This window comes from Lycorma delicatula, chromosome 8, assembly GCF_047948215.1.
Source record: "Lycorma delicatula isolate Av1 chromosome 8, ASM4794821v1, whole genome shotgun sequence".
Classification (NCBI taxonomy): Eukaryota; Metazoa; Arthropoda; class Insecta; order Hemiptera; family Fulgoridae; genus Lycorma; species Lycorma delicatula.
The window spans coordinates 140,877,884-140,899,130 of NC_134462.1; the positions used below are offsets into that span (position 1 = coordinate 140,877,884).

The following is a 21,247-nucleotide window of genomic DNA, read 5'->3' on the forward strand; positions in this document are numbered from 1 at the left end:
TATTGATTATTTTTCTTTTAATAACGATCACCCTTTTAACGAATTTTATGTTTACAGAGAAAGAATTAGAAGGTTTAACTTTACATTTAAAATAAATCAGTCGCTAGAAAAGATCGGTACGATGGCTACAGTTTAAGTAACGATAGATGTATAGCGTATATTCTATTGTAAAGTAATAAAGGTCACGAATATTTCAAAATTATTTGGCGCAGAAGGATTTTCATATACATTTAAAAACACTGTAAGCAGGTATTTATATCGTAAAATTAATTCGGCCGTTTGGAATAATCGGATAAACGTGACTAGCACTACGACAACGAGGTTCTTTTAAAGCGGCTAGTTAGTACCTCAAACATTATAAAAATAGATTCTATCGAAACACTTAAATTTGAATTTTACGTTAATTTTTGTCGGAAAACACACTCGTACAATAATAAGTGATACTATAAGGACGTTAAAGATTTCTAACTTGAAAATAAGAAATGAAATCTTTAGACGGTTAAAGGAGATAAAATTTACGAAAAGTCAATTTGGAATTCGAGATCTTTCCTTTTTCGATTCGTTTGCTAAGTCGTTAATAGACTTAAGAAAAAAGGAAGTTCTTGTAACGACTGTTTTAAAGAGTACAGCAAGATCGATCGAGCACATGCCGAGTGACCGAACCGGTTTTCTAAAAAAAAAGTCCGATTTAGAATATACCACGAGTGATTTGTCGTACTAAGCTACCGAGTCGATTCGCGTTGGAGTTCAACGTACAGTCGACCGTAAATTTACCGATTCATATGCCGCCTCGATATATATCCAGAGCAGACGAGCATTACATAAAGAGATCAAGAGATATAAAAGAAAACACTGAAGTCAACTCTGTGACGAATCGAACAACGATCCAGGGGGCCAGGCGTATAGAATTGTTACTAAACGTTTTGGCGGAAGGTTGCCGGTTTTATCTAGGGCGCAGGCTGAAGAACAAATCTTGATTCTGTTCCCGTGTATCGAAGGAGAACAGGATGAAGCGATAGAATGCGAGGCCAGGAAATTCACATCGGCGGAAGTACTGACAGCAGTACGGCGACTAGGGATCAAGAGCAGTGCCGGCCCTGATGGAATTCCAGCAGCGACGGTGAAAAGACCGGTCGATAGAGCACCCTGGGAGACGGTCGATGTGGCCAGTTACGGCATACAAAATAAAGTGTTCCCAGGATGGTGGAAAGATTCAAGAGTACTGTTTTTACCAAAACAGGAAGGAGAAGACGATAGGATAGAATACATACCGCTAAGCTTGATTAACACATCGGGAAAAGTTGTCGAGAAGATGCCGGTAGTCGGCGAGTTGAAATTCGCCTACTACGCGTGCCACTAGGAGTTTCAACTACTCCGTCGTTCACGACGGAGCCGGAATTAGCCCGAACCAGTATGGTGTCTGGAAACAAAGGTCGGCAGTCAAGGAGACTGCAAGACTTGTGAAACGGGCGGCCGAAGTCAGGGCTGGGACGTGGAGAACCAGGCCTCTTCTTATCTCATTAGATGTGAAAAACGCGTTCGGCTCTATCCCGTGTCTTCCTCGGGGGGGGGGGGGGTCGATATGTTCGATGGTGCACTCCGGTTAAAGCCCAACAGGGCTAGGAACGGAGGAGGAGGGTGTGGCGACCGGAACGTCACTAGGCGGGTGTCTTTCCCTACGGGGTTGGGGTGTTCGATGGTGCACTGTAGACGCGCAGTAGGAGCGAGTGAAATTTAGAATATTCGGGGTAGTACCACAAGGTACGATTTTGGGACCGCTCTTGTGGGTGCTAGCGTAAGACGGGGTTTTACAACTACACATGCCTGAAGGAGTGGAGACATTAGCAAACGCGGACATATAGCGTTAATGGCCACCAGAGGTAAGACGGAAGAGGAAATACAAGTAAAAAAAAAGTAAGAGGTACCAGGCATTAGAAACGGTCAACCGTTGGGTGCGGGAACGATGGTTTGCACTTGTCTCGATTAAATGTAAATATATCTCGATGACAGGAAAGAGGCAGATCCGACCGATAAATTTAGTAATAGAGCGCCAGCAGATCCAGGAAAAGAATACCCTAAAATATCTAGGAGTGCTATTGGATAAAGGAAGCGGATTTACTGAACGCATAATGACTGGTTGTTCGAAGGCAGAGGGTACGGTTAAATCTTTTAGTCTCTTAATGGCGACACAGAGAGCCCCTTCGAAAAGAAGATTGATAGTGTCGGCAGTGACGTCCTCAATTCTATACGCTGCCCCGATTTGGGAGGCGTCGCTTAGAATAAAAAGAAATTTGATAGGGAGAATAGAGTACATCGAAGGGTTCTATTGAGAGTTGCGTCTGCTTACCGCACCGTTTCATACGAGGCGCTGTGCGTGCTGGCCTCGGTTCCACCCTATAGAACTACAGGCGGTAAAGAGGATAGAGATAGCGAACGGGGTGGGCAGACAGGAAGCCAGAGAAAGATTGATGACAAGCTGGAAGAATAAATGGAGTGACAGAGAGAGAGGATTGCCCGGTGGACAAAAAGGTTAATCCCGGACTTGGCGGCACGGAATAGTCGGAAATTTGGCGAAGTTAAATATTACGTTACCAAAATAACGACTGGGCATGGCAATTTCAAAGATTATTTTCATAAAATCGGCAGAAGGGAAACACGAATGCGTCTGTTCTGTGATGAAGATAACTCTGTTGAGCGTACGATTTTTTGTTGCCATAAGTGGAACGATCAGAGGATTAGAGCTGGAATTACCGGGCGCACACCTGAGAATTTAATAGAGTACATGTTGACCGATGAGGAACACTGGAGGTGTGTTGAAGACTTTAAAACTGATGCGATTCGAATAAAGGACCAGGAGGAACGGAATCGGAAGTACTACCATAGGGAAGGGAGGACAGCCCCAGTCGTGAGGGCTGACATGCTTAGGCGTGTCGGTACCGATGATAGACTGGGACTCCAGGGAAGCGGCTAGGAATAATAAAGAAAAGACCCGGTATCGGTGCTGTGTTCCTAGCAGACATCTCATGGCACAGCGTTAGAGGGGGCCGACCTGCTAAGCCGGACGTACTGCTAGTAGGTGGGGAGGCTCGTTTGAGTAACCCGCCGATTAGACCGACCCAGGGAGTAGAGAAAAAAAATTAGCGATTTGATTATAATAAGAAGAGACTTAACCGGAATAATAATTAAAATTAAACACGGACACTCGGAACTTCACCGTATAGAATTTTTAAGCAAATTATCAATAACAGCTATTATAATGTATTTGACGAAATATTTTAAGGATAAAGTTAATAAATTAATTTTGATAGGATTTCATGCGAGTAAAGGGAAACGGCTTAAAAACGATAAGTTTAGTTTAAGCGCTCTATGTAATACTGTAGATATCTTCGATGCAGTTAATGTTACTATTTAGATATTATTCATCCGCATGTTGTAATTTTCGTTCGATTAAATTTTATTAAGATGCATTACGGTCGTTTAACGTTTGGTAAACGTCATTTAAACGTCAGTTAGTTATTGTTAGTAGTTAGTTAAACGTCAGCGTAAGTTATTGTTGGATTAGCGTTAAATAAAATTATATTAAAACTATTTAAGCATTTTTAGTGGTTAAATAGCATATTTAAAAGAGTATTTAACGTTTTTTAGTGCAATTTAACCATTTTAGCTTTAAGTTGCAGCACAGGTACTTGTAAAAGTCAACAGCTTTAAGCGTTTTGCAAGTACAATTCTTGTCGGTCACAATTTTTGTGTATTAGAATTCTTAACGTTACAATCTATAGAAAAATTTATTCATTTTGTTTTAATTTAAAGATAATTATTTATCGGTCGCAAGCCGATCATCACTTACATTAATTAAATCTTCATTTTTTTAAATATTGGCTACTTATGTTATTTCGATTTAAGTTCTTTTAATCTAATTTAAACTTTCATTCCTTATTTTCGAACAGAGATAAAAAATTTTACAGATTAAATTAAGCGAAATTTGTTAAGTAGCCGAACAAAATTTGCTGATTTTTTTTCTTGTTCTTTTTCCTTTGCGAAAAGTAGCAGAAACGTTATTTACAAAGGAATTTGGACTTTCTTTTGAGTAAAACATAAGAGGAAAACAGAAAAGAGAAAAACGCAAGCAAACACCTCAACTATCCAATAATATTTATTTCGAGTATTTTAAATCTAAAGTAGATCTTCAACTAGCTTTTTAGATGTAAAGTAGCGCTGTTTTAAATTATTCCATTATTTTTTCCAATTCTTTTATTTTTATAAACAATTTTCTGTGTAATTATATATTATTTTTAAATTAAAATTTATTTGGTGCCAATACACCTTTCTTAATTTCCTTTACGCGCTAATTAATCGCAGCTTCTAAAATTGTAATTTTTTTATCTATTAATAAAGCCGTTTTTATTATTACGTATTTATTATATTTTTTTTATAAATAATAAAGGGTAGAGCAGAGGAAACGCGTGCTTTTTAAATCGCTAGTACTCAGCGGTGAGTAGGGGTACTCATCTTTGGCGACCTCTGCAGGTCAGCTCAGATTACGCAGTTTCAGTCGCTGTAACACAGAACCGCAGAACAACGTGTGTTTGTTTGCTGTCGAGCAGTTTTTTAGAAACGACGATTCTGCAGTCACGGTTCAACGTCTTTACCGTCGAAATTTTAACGTCGAACTTCGAAGTGCAGTTCCAGATCGCAACACCAAACTCCGATACGTTGAGGCGTTTAGAAGTACTAGATCTGCGATGAATAAAAACCACCGGACTTTCCCGTTCAGTCCGAACTCCGGAAAACGTTCTTGCTAGTCCGAACCGATCCGCTAGGCGACAGGCTGTAGCGCTGGGTATGTCACGTCGTTCGCTTTATCGCATCTTACACGGCGATCTCAATACCACCCGTAGGGATTGAGATCGCCAAAATAGGGATTTTGTGGCACGATCAACGCCATTCTTACGGAAGATGCAAACGCCCTAATAATGACAAGTGAGGAAGCCCGTTTCCATCTGGATGCTCACGTTAATTTACAGTACTGTCCGTACTGGGCGTCGAAGAACCGACGTGAACTACTGCACAGCTCAAAAGTAACAGTGCGGGAGATGTCTCCAAGATAGGGATTGTTGATCCTTACTTTTTGAAGAGAGGGGGGTAACTGCAGTTACACTGACATCAGCCAGCTACATCGACACGTTAAACAACTTTCTTGTCCACAACCGGAAAGGCATCGGGTGAACACGAGAGAAATGCGGTTCCAAAAGGGTGGTGCCACAGCTCACAAGGCGAGAGCATAGATTGAAGTGGTTCGACAAATGTTTATTAGAAATGTCATTTTACGATTCGGCGATGATTCTTGGCTCTCACACTCTCCCGATCTATCGATTTGCGAAGTCGTTTTGCGGGGTACCTGAAAAGAGTGTACGCGAACAAGAAATACACAATCGAAGACCTGAAAAATTTCCATTCGTCAAGAAATTGAAGCTGTGTCGATAAAATGTTGGAGAACGCCGTGCAGAGCTTTGAGGAGAGGCTGTGAATTTGCGTCCGACAAGAAAGACGTCATCTTACTGACATTATTTTCCGAACCTGTTGATTTCAAAAATCAATAAAAATAATAATATTATTTCAGATAAAACTTTTTTAAAACAGCCGACGTTAATCAGTAGTGAAAACCATGCGTCCGCTCTGCTTCACCGTTTATAAGAATTATTATAATAAAAATTATGCGTTCCAAGTAAAAATATTTTTTTATCCCAGAAAAAGATTTGCGAAGATTGTTTAAAACTACAAAAAAAAGAGATGAAAACAACATAAATTCTTTACTAGATTTACGGAGCGTTTGTGATTTTATTTTGGAATTATTTAACGGAAAGAGCTTTAGATAAAACATGAGATAATAACTGTAAATGTCATAATAATAATATACAGAATAGCCAAACACGAAATCAAGAGCGTAATAAAAACATTTCTAGATAAAATTATTTCTTTTTAAAGTGAAAATCTCTTAGAATACCGGCGAACTATATATCTTGTACACACATTTACTTGCACATTAATCGGTTGTCGTGGCAGTGGAAAAAACAAAATTTATAGTAAAGTATTTAGATATTGGTGCTACTGATTATTTCGACTTTATATAACGGGTTTCTACTAGTGCAGATCAAAAATTGTTAAAATTAGTTAAACGTAAAGAAAAATAAAATGTTTTATATTGGACTTAGTATTTATAGATAAAATATACAACAGTTTAAGCAAAATTAAAACGTAATTAATTTTTTCGACGATTGTATGCAAGAAGTAAAAAATAACAAGCAAATTCTTTCTTCGTATACAAAAGGTAGACACCTCGGTGTAAATATATTTTCTTTAGAACAACATTTAAGTTATTCTAATAACGTAAAAAAAACAAAACAGATTATTTTTTAACATTAAGGATACGGAAGGTTTAGAAAATCTCTACATAAAATATCGTTGCGAATATAAACAAGAAAATAAAAAATAAAATAACCTTTAAACGCTTAGAAAATTTTATCCCGTTAATAATAATTAGTTTTAATGGCGTATTTAAATTAGGAATTAATTTTAACAAACAAATAACTATAGAAAATGTCAAAATTACGGAAAAAGAAATCTTAAATAAAGTTATAGACGGTGAACAATAGCGGTTGCAACCGCAAATAAATAATGTTAAGAAGAAAAATACGTTTCGTAGATTTTTTACGATAACGTTTATCGTAATTATTAATATATTCGACTAACGCGTTTACTTTTTACGGTTTAAGTCTCTTATTTGAAAATAAGCGATATTAAAAACTACATTCCAAAAAAACGATAAGATGAAAGGATAATTTTAAGCGAAGTAAGAAAAGTAGTAAAATGACTTTTAATTTTCTTTTGCTTATTTCGCTATAATATTATAAAAATAGTAAAATGTAAAACCGTGGTAAATTAAAATAAGAACTAAGAATAATGTAAAAGCGTATTAATTAAAATACCAAAATTTAGAAATCGCATCTTAAATTCAAACATAACGAATGACTTTAAACAAAAAAATCCGTAAAACCACAAAAAAAATCCACCGTTAACCTTAAAAAACCACCAAACAATCAGCGATGTTTGGTGGATATTTCAATACCAAACGTTAAAAAACGATAATGGTTAACAATAAAAACAAACTACTGTTTGTTTCGGAAATAAAGATAGATTTAAATTATTTGCTCAAAATAAATAAGAATTAAATATGCACCGTGCATCGTTATATAATTAATAATAACTATCTTTTAGCAAAACGTGATTGTTTGATCGATACTACGATAAATATTATAAAGGGTTTTCTTGTACTTTTATAGAGGAAAACGAAATAAGGAAACGGACAAAATTAAGTAAAGAAAAAAAAATTAGCTGTAATTGTTTGCAAGACAAAAGAAACGAATACGGCAAGGAATATTTAGATTGTACAATTAATGAATTTTATTAAGTTTTTATAAGTTATCCTAAAAAATGCGAAGATCTGGTCGTCCGTAAATGAATTTTTAAGACTAATCGTCTTAAAAATAACGTGTTTTTGTTTTCTATTTTATTGCGCTACAAAAATTAATCTTTCCGTTATTATTTTTTATAGTTTTAAGTCCGTCTACTTTAATTTTATTTTACCGGTATTTTATTCTATTTCTTTATCCGTGTAAGAATTGGAAATATAAAATCTTTTAAATCATGAAACGTAAAAATATATCTTTCTCGGTTTTTAAATATTCTTAAGTTAAAATATAAGTAGATTCTTCTAAAGTCTCTATTCTTTTGTAACTATTTACATTAATAAGATTATCTGTAATTTCGTCCGTTAAAATTTCTTTTAAATACCCCCCTCCGCCCCCCCAACCAATATTTAAAGCGTCTTTTTTCTTTTGGATCGTTTAATAAATAATAATCGCTTGTTTCAACAACGTTTGGCTATTTATGACCTTTAAAAAGAAGTAAGTTTACTTTTTTTTATTTTATTCTTCTATTAGGTATAAGGTTTTAATTGATGGGATGGCGATAAAAATTAAGATAATTGCTGGTATTGTTGTTCAAATTGTTTCTATTAATTGATTTTCTGTTAATATATTATTTGATAATTTATTTTTTGTTGTTGTTGCTATTATAATTGTTACTGTTACTGTAATAGATAATAGAATTATTATGGTATGATCATGGAAATTTAATAGTTGTTCTATGATTGGTCTGGCTCTATTTATTATGTTAAATTTTATTCATGATGATATTTCTAAGGAAATTTTTTTAATTTATTAATGAATTTTAAGTTCATGGCAATTTTCTGCCACTCTTAGAATGGCTTAGATACTAGTGGTAATTCATTAAAAGAGTGTTCAGGGGGTGGTGTAATTGAAAATCATTCAATTGAGGATGATTTATTGTTTTTAAAGATTGTAATACGTTTAAATGCTATTGCTTCTCACATAATGAATATAAATATTATAATTCTGATTATTGAAATTAATGATCCCATTGATGAAATTGCGTTTCATGTTATATAGTTGTCAGGGTAATCTGAGTATCGTCGTGGTATTCCGGCTAGTCCTAAAAAGTGTTGTGGAAAGAATGGTTGAGAATTGAATTTTTAATCATTTTTTATTTATTCTTATACCTGTTATTAGTGGGAATCAGTGAATAATTCTTGCTATAATGGCAAATACTGCTCCTATTGATAATACGTAGTGAAAGTGGGCTACAACATAGTATGTATCATGTAAAATTACGTCAATTGAAGAGTTGGCTAGGATTACTCCTGTTAATCCTCCAATAGTGAATAGAAAAACAAATCCTATAGATCAAATTATTTGGGGTGATTTTTTTTTTGTTATTCCTTGTATAGTGGCTATTCATCTAAAGATTTTAATTCCTGTTGGTACTGCAATAATTATAGTTGCAGAGGTAAAATATGCTCGTGTGTCAATATCTATACCTACAGTAAATATGTGGTGTGCTCATACAATAAATCCTAAAATACCGATTGCTAATATCGCATAAATTATTCCCAGATGTCCGAATGTTATTATTTTTCCTCTTTCATTTGTAATAATATGTGAGATTAATCCGAATCCTGGTAAAATTAAAATATATACTTCTGGATGTCCAAAGAATCAGAATAAGTGTTGATATAAAATTGGGTCTCCTCCACCCGTGGGGTCAAAAAATGAGGTATTAAAGTTTCGATCTGTTAGTAGTATTGTAATTGCTCCGGCTAATACTGGTAATGATACTAGTAGTAAAACTGCTGTAATTAGGACTGATCAACAGAAAAGGGGTATTTTTTCTATAGTTATTCCTTTTGGCCGTATATTTATTGTTGTCGAAATGAAATTGATTGCTCCTATGATTGATCTTAAACCTGCGATGTGAAGGGAAAAAATAGTCAGGTCTACCGAAGGTCCTGAATGTGCAATTTGGGCTGAGAGAGGGGGGTAAACAGTTCATCCTGTCCCTGATCCTGACCCTACGATTGATCTTGCGATTAAAAGTGAAATTGATGGTGGTAGTAATCAAAATCTTATATTATTTATTCGTGGGAATGCCATGTCTGGTGCACCGATTATTATAGGAACTAGTCAGTTTCCAAATCCTCCAATTATGATTGGTATTACCATAAAGAAAATTATAATGAATGCGTGAGATGTTACGATGGTATTATAGATTTGGTCATTTTTAATTATCGATCCTGGTTGTATTAGTTCTAATCGAATAATTATTCTTCTTATTGTTCCAAGTAGTCTAGCTCATAGCCCAAAAATAAAATAAAGGGTTCCGATATCTTTATGATTTGTTGAAAATATTCATTTATTCATTAAGAATGTTTTCATTTATATCATTACGAACGGTTTTTTTAGGCCGATAATAAATTATAAATTCGTTTTTATTATTTCGCGTTATGTAAGTTACGTGGAAAAATCCTTCCGTTTGACAAATTTATTTTTAAGCGGACTTTTAACGTAACGCATTTTAAATTCTTTATTTCTCTTTTTTCCATAAAGAGCGACTACAGAATATTTTACAAAAGATATTTACCGTAAGCGTCGAAATTAGTAAATAATTCCAACCGATTAATTCGCGCTCTTTTAACGGTTTTTTCGTATTTTATTTTTATCGATAAAGCTTTTTTTAGCGTCTTCGTATTTAAAAAACGTTCCGATTCGAACTTCTATATTTGTAGAATATTATTACTTAGGATAATTCTTCTCTCTTTTTTTGATAGTAAATCCTAGAATATTTTATCGGTTTAATTTCTTGTACGCGGTAAATATTTAAATTACGCGTAATATTTCTTCTTTTAGAAACAAAACAAGGCAGCCGATAATTTGAATCTATTAATCCTTTTTCTATACCGTTATTTCTTTCGGCGTTGCAAAAAACGTTATGTATTTTGTAAAATAAGTATTTCCATATTTTATGTAAAACATGTAAGTCAAGTTTATCGGGGTTTTCTTCGATAATTTCCACATAATTTATAGGTGGTGTTAAAAGTAAACGCATCGATTACAAAATGTATTACTTTTTGTCTGTGAACTAACAAGGTATCCTGCTGACTTTTCTATTCTTCTATTTTGCCCTTAAACAATAATACAATAAATCGTTATAAATTACGTAGCACAGGTAGAATAGTAAATTTCAAAATTTTTCCCGTCGAGCGGAAAAAGAAACAGTTAAGCGATTTATCAACAGTACGATCGTTATTTACAATACTTTTAGCTTTATTTTCTTTATCTTGTGTAAAATTAAAATTATCGATTAAATATTTTACAATTTTTTCTTTACACAAATTCCTGTAAAATCTTGTGTTAATATCAAAATCCATTAAAAAGAAATTATCTTCTAAAATCCTCGTTGTGTTTTATTCTAGTCGCAAGTTTTGCCTTTAGACCACGGTTTGCCGATTTATAGTTAGAAAACTCGGTTCGCAAATACGGTTATTCAAACCGCAAAGTAAATTTCACCTCCTACTTTTTCTGTATCTTCTACTCCAACTATCTTTGTTAATAAATTATTATCGCAAAACGGTTCTGTTAAAGGTTTAAATAAATATTTTTTATTTTCTTCGTATTCTGTATAATTTATGTCGCCAATATCTGTAATAAGACTGCCGATATTTTCTACACAAAATCTATTTAAAAGAGATTCAGCGGTAAATTTTTTAATGTCCTTTCCGAATAAATGTTTAAATGTAATATTTGCTTCCGCTTCTAATCGTGCGTGTGACTGTATTTCGTCTTATTGATTTCCCTGTTCTTTAAGAGCGTTTAATTTTAGTAGGGCTTTCTGGGCTCCTTTTTCTTGCTTCTCTCTTTCTAATAATTTTCCTCTTATTACCTCTCTGATTGCTTGTGCTGGAATAATTATTTCCCTAAATTTTCTCCCGGCGGTTTTCATTTTTATTTGTCATCGTATGTGTATTATATGTTTTTAACAACCACGGCTACATCATTTTTACTACTTTTCTGTTTTTTCCTATTTATATTTAGGAGCGTTATTTATTTTTTATTCCTTGATTTTTTTATTATTAAAAGGGTAGATGAAATTTCCCATTTAAATCAAAAACAGGAACGTTTTCTGTTAAAAATGTACAGCACACGAACGTTGCAAGATACGGTGAAATTCTTACCTTGTAATAACGGTCGGATTGTAATATTAAAATTTTCTTCTATAGATATAATAAAATATAGATACGATTAAAATATTGAATCCGGTTAAAAAAATGTCTTTTGTGTAATAAAGAATCGGAAAAAAGTTTGAAATTAAAAAATATCGTGAACATTGTAGTAAGAACATCGGCTACAAAAATCGGTCTCGCCACATGGGACCAAAAAGCACATGGGAGTTGCGGAGTCACCTTCTAGAAACACACCGATTAAGAATTTTCAAAACCGAACAGATCCGAATCGATAAGCAATACGTCACAGCAGTGAGAGTTCCATTCGACGTAGGTGACCTTAAAAGGTGTAAAATTCGTCGACTGAAAAAACTCGTTCGCGAGGGCAAGATCAATTTTCCGGCTAACTCACGGAAACCAGAAACGACCGAAGCTCTTATGAAACCGCAACGTGTAATTTTCAAGAAGAACGCGGCTTAAGAGTTTAGTTTCGATGACGGCACGGTTGTTCCGGCTAAAGAAGAAAGAGTACAGGCGTTTGAAATTTCAGAAGGCGAGTCGAGGTTTATAAAAAAAGTTCGAAGTTACAAAGGTCGATCGAGTCGAATACGGCTATAGAATTGAGCGTTCGACGCTACGATCAAACAGGGAAACATCAAAAGGAGGAAAAATTATAATAGCTGCCGATCATCCCGGTTTTCATCACCCGATTTCAAAGGCGATGGTTTATATGAAAAGGCGTCAGAATTTACACAACACGTTGCGAAAATTTTATCGTCGAATGAACAAACGGAGATAATCAAGGTTTAATATTACGAGCGTTAACCTACCTAGAGGAAGAGGGCTCGGAACGAAGGGGGTGGTGTGGCGACCGGTAACGTCACAAGGCGGGTGTCTTCCCCCTACGGGGTCGAGATGAACCTAGAGGTAGCGGTAGACTTGGAAGACCTGAAAAAAAGAACTCGGCTGAAGATTTGAGAACAAAAAAATTTATTATTAAAATTGAAAATAAAAATAACTAGCGTTGTCCTCGACTTATCGTCACGGTTTTAACTCGTCGACGGAATAATATTCTCGATACACCGGTCGGGGGTAGAGAGAAGAAACTTATCGGATTAGGCAGATTACAACGGGAACTTGTCCACGAACCGTGTAAACGTTGGAAAATCTACAGACGATACTGGAGATAAGGTTTTACTTTGGAAGGTATAAAAATATAGAAAAGGTTTTGGATAATTAGATTAAAACTGTGTTTGCCGAAAATATGAACGGTACTATCTAAAAAGGCGATTCAAAAGATACTGTAATTTATTTTTACAAGGACGGTAACCGTTTTGATGTAATTATCAGTAAGAGAAGCACGATGAAATTATGAATATGAAACTACGTTCTGTAAGGACTGCGATCGATATTGTTACGATGAACAGCGTATGATGGAACACAAGGTAAAAAATGGTGTACGTGAAAATATAGCTAGGTGTAAGGCGTGCACATATGTTTGTAAGGAAAACAAATATCATCGGTGTGGATATTCAAAGCGCAACAATCGTCTCGAATATGTGGAAATGTCAAGTCGTAAATGCTATATGTTAACGAAAGGTTCAAAAGGTGGAAGACATAAAGGTTGTAAGAAGCGTACAGAAGGTTGCATTAATGAAAACAAATCTTGTCAGTTACACAACAAAATATTTATTCTTCGATTATACAAGAGACTGAATACGTACCAAATCTTGTGATCGTTACAAACCGCTGTGGAAAAGACTCATTCGGTTAACAGTCGATAAGTAAAGAGCATTATAATTAGACTTGTATAGCGCATGTATGAAAAAGGACGCGATGCGCAATTTATTTTGAGATACTGTGTAGCAAACACGTTTGCACCTTTTACTGTATACAACGGACAAAATTTACGATGATGACTCTACCCGGATATGAAATTAAAATTATAGATAGCTCTGACTTTGGCGCCTCAATTTTAGCGTCTTTTCCAAAGACTTACGGGGTTACTGAAACGAAGAAAGGGTACCGTCTATATTTCTTCGACGCAGGTGAAAACCAGATTATATCGAATCTACTCCTTAAGTTAATTATTACGGTGCGGTTACTATAAAACCTAAAGGTAAAGCGTTCTTGAAACGACACGCAAGTAGAGTAGAAGAAAATTACGTCTCTGACTTTAAGAAAGAACTAGAAGAATATAGCGACTCTGACATAGATATTTTAAGAGGTTGTCTGAAATCAAGACAACTTCAATTTCCAAACTTGGAAATTGTTAACGTCGACCTGTTTCAGTATATTACAATAGCCGGTGTATGTACGGCTATTTATAGAGTAAACCGTCATAAAACCGCTCAGAAAAAAAAAAGATATAGTAAGCAGTCAGTCAGTCGGCTTAATACATTTACTGGAGTACAGCGTGCACTAAATGGAGAAGAAATAAAGTAGACGGTTTTAATAAAATAACAAATACAGATGTTACCGCCACAGATATGTAAAATGCTACAAGCCAGATAAGTACGAATGAATTGTTTGTTAAGACTAAAAAGAGAATGAAGCGGTCGAGGCTTGGCAATGCGAATGGCTTTCTGTATATAAAAAATAAAAGATAAGGTTAAGATTGCAGAACCTCTTGACCCTATAGATCCGTTCTTCACGGAAGAACTAATGCGAGTAAATTGAAAGTAATAGGTAAGAAACCGAGATACATAGATGTATGAGGTTTATATTCTCGGCTCGATACTACGATTATTATATGGTTGGTCGGTTACTAAACGGTTCGGTATAGTTAAATGTAAAGTACTTCCTCCAAAAAATATCGCATCACTCTGTATTTCCGGTTAAAAGAGAAAAGTTGTTGTTTGCTTTACGTAGAAAATGTTCTACTAAAAATAATAGCGCTAGATGTTTTCATCCGGATAGCGGTAGAAAGATCACAGGAACGTAGATGAGCAGAGAGATCGATAAGGTTTGGAAGGCTACAAGATATTAGAAGCGTACGAGGCTAGGTTATTTAAAAACAAATCGAACGAGTTGTTCAAAGAATAAACTTGAAACTTCACCTCGGCAAGCCGATTACAAAAAAAAGAAGAATACGTATTTGATATTAAAGAGAAATCAGGAATAGAACTAGATATTGAAGAAAATTGAACCGAATACCGATAAGAGAGCCGTGTCAAAAATTTGCCTGAATAGTTCACGGAGAGAAGTTAAAGTCAAAATTATTTAAAGAGAATGTTAACCGAGGATTATTGAAAGTGAGAAAATAAAATACGCTCGAACAGTAACGCACGATAAACCGATCCGCATACAATGATAAAATGCACTGCACTGAACGATAGACACGTGAGGCGTAATATATATAGACACGTGTAGACAGACGTGCCACGTGGTAGAATTGGGAGCAACAAAAAATAGACCGCACTCACAATTTGTAGTTCTTTCTGCCGACTGATGCTTTATTTTTGGTGATTGTATGTCGGGTAATACGGAATGTCGGATAAGCAAAACTCTATCGTATGCGTGAAACAGGTCAGTGTTAGGGATCTGCGTGGTTTATATTTAGAACAATTTTGTTTATCATTTTATTTTATATAATTTAATTTAGTATTACTCAGAACAAACCGACACAAATCTGTATTAAGTAACATCACAACAATAAAATAAAAAAACGATGTAAAAAAAATATACAAAAATACAAACAAACATTATGCAATTTTCTATTATATTACTATTACACTTATTACGCATTTATAACATCGCTATCACATAAATAAATCACAAGATCTTATCAGGTAACTAGTAACTTTAAAAAACAAACAGACATAAGATAACATTATCGTAAAAAAAATTACACACTGTACTATATATCTGGTAACAGCGAATTACTATAATTAATTTAATAAATTTAAAACTATAAATTATTTTACTCCGTAAACTTTCTTTTCAAAATTAAACCGGCTGTACAGTATATACATAGTAAACTTATTTTTTTCAATTACATACATATTTACAAAAATATAAAATTAATAACAAATGTTCATAAAAAAAAGTAACAAAGAGTCTTCATAGTTCAAGGTAAATTTTAAATTTTAATTTGCGAATTAAAAATGGAAAAAATTAATGTACGGTATATACTTATATAAACAGATTATTTTTATATATAAAAACTACATTTTTCAGTTCACTGTATGCGAGTGAGCACGTATGCAATGCATTAACACGCTTTCATTTCAGATTCGTAATGCATGTGTCCTGTTAATCCCCAATCTTGATACGATACAAGTTAATGTATAATATCATATCGATGCAACAAGAAAAAGAAAATTGTACGTATGTAGTTCCCTGTCGGTTTTATGATCAAGGGCATTATTTAATTTTCACTCTTATCATCTAGCATCGATAAAATTTTATTAGATATTATTCAGGATGTTAAAATAAGTGTGAATTTTTATTCGCAGCATTAATAACGTAAATTTTACCGGTATACATATATTCTGTAAGTATATAAACTTACGTTTTAGCAAGGTAAAACTGAAATTTTTGTAATATTGGTTTTTAATTTGGGAATAATTTTGAGATCAAAGACAGAAAACCAGAGAAAGAAATACCAAAGAACTCTTATACAAAAATGTAATTAGTACAGCAGGCATTTACGTCCAAAGAGTAAGACCGGTCGAGATATATTTAAAACATTTTGAACATTATTTTTAACAAATATTTTTAATTTTTTTGAACGTAAACTATAAATAATTAGTTTATTTTAACATGCGTAAAATTTGTTTCCGATAATTATAAATGGGTTTTAAGTACGCGTAAAATGCATTCCTCAAAACCCGTTCGTTCCATAATTCCTAGAATATCTCTGGAAGTAACGCTCTGGAAAATTCATTTTATAAATAAGAATAAAACGCTAACGACGAAAGGGATATTTTATTACACGATCTCCTCATTACTGGAGGAGCCTTTTAAATGATCATCAAGACCGGTTAAAAATTTTTAGTGTATATTCTGTTTACTGTTGGAATTAATTAATAGTTAATAACCACGATGTTGACTGTTACGGTGTAAATAAAACAAAAATTACATCTTATAAACAGTAAACAATGTAATTATCGTTCTCAGAAATTTGAAACGGTAATTACATTTTTATCATCGATATGGGGTTCGCAAACTTCTAAAACTTGAACTTGCAAAGGCGTAGAAATAAAACACGAGTTATAGAAAATTATAGAACGAAACGTTCTTAGGTTATACATGGTACCCGGACAAAATTTTCTGATCTTTGCTTACGTAAAAATAATTAAATTACGTAACGCTATGTTTACAACTAGCCGGCCAGAAAGCATTAAGCGCATCGTACTATGCATACAGCATATAGCTAACTTGATAGTTTAACTTTATCTAATTTCCAGTCGTCTATCTAGGCAGGGGTACGGTTAGAAAAACAAGATGAAATGGCTTTTCATACGCTTCTTTTAAATTTACAGTCGTGTATAAGTTTAATGCGGTAGAGCGGTAGAACCTTCCCCTTTTATCCACAAGGTTCTATATTCAAATCTTTATAAAGCGTGACTTTTTTTTTGCGTACTGCTAAAATCCATAAAATATTTACACGTGCGTGTTTTAAACGGTGAATTAAATCGATGTAGGAAAAGTAAACAAATAAATTTTAATATAACAAATTATGAAAGAAATTAGTATATTAGAACTAGTAAGCAGTTCTGTGAACTTCTTTACACAGTTTTGGCTACCGCTGTCATATTTTCTTGTAATTTAATGAAATGTAACTCACACGGACCAGAAAGGTACAGACTCTCTGGTGATGATATTTTTATGTCGATATAAAATATTAATATCGCGTGGTATACGCAAACAAAACCGTAACTTTTGTAAACTCACTTTTTTATAAAACCACGCTTAGTAGATATATCAAGTTTTTATTAGTTATGTACGAATTAGTTTTGAATTGTTACTTTTTTATGTAATATAGACTATTTTAATTCATTTTTCCATTCATTATAACTTAAAAACAGGTACATATTAACGAATAAGATAAATTATTATACTTCAGACAACGACCTATCGATAGACGAAGACTATATTAAATTATATTACACGTATGTCGATTAGTGTCCGATTATAAAAACATTTTTATTTATACTAAATCAAAATTAAAAATCTAAAATAGTTCACGGATTAAAATCTACTTACGAATTCTGTATTTAGCTTAAAAAAGAGTATTATAATACTAGAACATAACATATAACAAATAAGATGGACGTCTTAAATATTCTACTAGCACAGATTCAGGTTATAGCGGTTAGAATGAATGTAATTTGATATCGTAGAAATCACGAAAATAAAAAGGACTGAAATAAGGTTACACGCCAAACATCAAAGCCTCATTTAATAATGCAGATCTCAGGGAAAACGTAGTTAAAAAAGGACGGTAGGAAGGGTTTCCAATGGGGATGGTAACGGAATACTTTTGACATTTATTTCTGACCTTAAGAAATCCGTACAAAAAAATGTTAAATGCAAAAGAAAAAAAAAAGATTTTTATAAAATACACGATACTTATGATAACAAAGTAACTTATCAGAAGATGTTTATTATCGTATTCTGATTAAATAGATGTAAATTAAATTTACCGAAACTATTAAGACTCTCTGTAGTTTTACTTTAAAAATTTACAAAATTACATTTCATTTTATATAAAAAAAACCGATTAATAAATTGGTCTTCCTAAATCGTCAGAAGCCACTACTAACAAATACATTATAGTTTTATACGTAAAATTAATATAAAAATGTTTTAATAATAATAATATTTGATCGATAACAAAGATAAAAAATGACGTATTTTGGCCCCGTTATTGTATTATTGTTCGATATGGTTTCCGTTTTCATTTTTTTTATATTATTTTATAAAAATGCTTACGCTAAACTTTTCCGTGATACAAATCGAAAGAATTCTTCTTTTTATAGTTTTTCCTCATAATAAATTTAATACAAACAAGTAACAGTATTATCACCGAACTTACATAAAGAACTACGCATAGGCTAATATCGAATATATTAAAATCCCAACTAGATTTATTGGCCGAATTATCGTTCGTTATGAAACCGTTATCGTTTCCGATAATTTCATGTCTTAAACGTTTTGAATAAGCGACATCCAACGGTTTTACAGTAGTCGTAATAACATTAATATCACTCCATTGGACGTAACTGATATTGGTATACATCGATTTTAGGAATTCTAATACTTCAGAAAATACCCAATCTTGATTATCATCTCTGCATTTTGGACACGTCTGAACCGATGGAAATTGGATTTTTTTATGTTCTGGATCTTCCGTTACGTCACCGGCAAGTCGTGAATTGGCTGCGTTGTGCGCCTGCCATAACCAAAGAATACTGGAATCTACGGTAGAAACATTACCCGGCATCGTAACAGCCATCTGTTGAAAATGTTCAGAACAATCTGTACAACCGAAGAAATATTTTATGTAACCGACCATCGCATTTAAAACTTCTTGAGCGAACGAATTAGGATAAATAGTTCTTTTCTGATAAGCTTGAACAGTTAACGTGTGAAACAATGTCCAAAGACTACACGGATACCCTCTAAAATGAGGTTGGCTACCGCGACAACCTATCCAATCTTGACTGGGTAAAAACACATTATTTAGAAGAATTTCCTGATTTTTCACATACGCTGCAAATTCTTTACCGTAAACAACAGTTTTCGGTAATATAACCTGTTTAAGCGCCGAAAAAAACTTTCTTCCATCGACACCGATAGGAAAATATTTACTGAGTACTGTTACGTAATTCTTCAAAGCGACAAGTTTTTCTCCTTCGATATTTTTATGTCCGGCAATTTCATGGTATAAAGAATATTTAACCGCACCTTCAATATCGACTTGAAATACAACATCTGACAAATCTTTGGAATGTAATTTTTTTTTTATTTCTTCTTGAAATTTCATAATTTGCATAGCATCCGAAACATCAAAATCGCCGTTTTCAATATCCGGTTTTTCTTTAATCGGTATGTTTATACCTTTTTTATTTAAATAATTACCGATAGTTTCGACAATACTATCCCTCTCGTTCTCCGATTTCTTCAACGGTAGCGATCGATAATTGTTGTTTCTTTCTACAACATACACGCCAGGAAATTCCTGATTAGGTAACTGTAATAACAATCCTTTATTGCTGTTATATACGGTTCTTATTTCTATATTTTTAACAGAATATAAATCTAGAGCTACTTTGGAACCCAGATGCGGCGATTTTACAGGATCTATAAATACTAAAAAGATATAATGAACGCTTAAAGGAACACCAAACCATAAAATATTTAAATTGGAGTCGTTGAACGGTTTTAAATTTAAATTTTCTCTTAACACTTTAAAGTTACCGGACGCGTCTTCTGCTTGTATAATTTCAATAATGTTTTCGGCCATAGCTGCCGCACTATCTTTCTCAAACGAATCGCCCAAGAAATTATCAGGAGAATTAATAGGAAAAACTTTAATACTCGGATAAGCCATTATTTCATAATCACGGCAAAGCTGGTTGTTACTATCATTAGCGCAATCCACAGCTCCTATTGCGACAACATCTCGCCAATCTGAAACACATACGTAACAAACAAATTAATTTGTAATAATAATATACTATATTATAATTATGTAAATAAATATAAAAAGTTCAATCGAGTGAAATTAATGATTTTATTCTCCTTACTGGTATTTTTGCACTGCCGACTTGAACATTTTTTAACCGATTGAGAAATTTAAACTATTTTGACGTATTTCATTTATGCATTTTTTAGTCGTATGGAACAAATTTATGTCGGATTCTCAAATTTTTTCTAAGAATGTTTCCTATATTTTCTTGAAAAATACTTACATATGTAATGTAAAAGAGTACGCGTAAATAAAAAAAGTAGCGTTTAGTTAGAATTAAATCTACTATATTGTCAGTCGTTTATTTATATATTTATTCAAATTGTGTTCATCGTTCTTTTTTTACTTCCTTGTACGAAGTAAATAAAGTATTATGATCGCGTAAAATCTCGGTTTCCAAATTTCAACGGAAATACCCATTTTAATCATCCCCGAATCCATTTTGACTAGTTTCGGCGTGACGTCTGTACGTACGCAAAATTCTAAAACGATTAGCCGTAAGATGTCGAAATTTTGGATTAAGGATTGTTGTAACACCTACTGGTGCACCTCCCCTTTTGATTGCAATCGACTTGACCAAAAACGCCCAAAACCCAAAAGATTTAGATTTTGGACATTTTCTTAACTGCAGTAATAAGCTCTCATTAAGAGCTTTTTAGTCGTTTATCGTAAGCGGTACTTATTTTCATCAGCTCCAAAGTTATAGCCAATAATTAACGAAATATTTTGATCTTACAAGAGGAAGGCAAATCGTCGGTTCGAATTCAACTTTATTTCCTTTTTCTTTAGCTTTTTTGTAATTTAAATATACCGATTTATTAATAATTATTAACCTGCGATTGTAAAAAAATTTACAATAAATAATAATTCAATAACGATAAAAAAATTTTTTAAATCAGAAGTTACTAGCGAAA

At 33.4% G+C, this 21,247-nt stretch overlaps 1 protein-coding gene across 1 annotated transcript in view; it reads right to left on the minus strand.

The window, feature by feature from the left end:
* Positions 1–9,040: 9,040 nt before the first annotated feature.
* The window catches only part of LOC142329020 (sulfhydryl oxidase 1-like), a 54,635-nt gene continuing 42,428 nt past the window's right edge, over positions 9,041–21,247 (minus strand). The window contains exon 2 of the mRNA XM_075373266.1: positions 9,041–20,275. Coding sequence (XP_075229381.1) covers positions 18,576–20,275 — 1,700 coding nt within the window. The 3' untranslated portion in view covers positions 9,041–18,575. The remainder of the gene's footprint in view (positions 20,276–21,247) is intronic.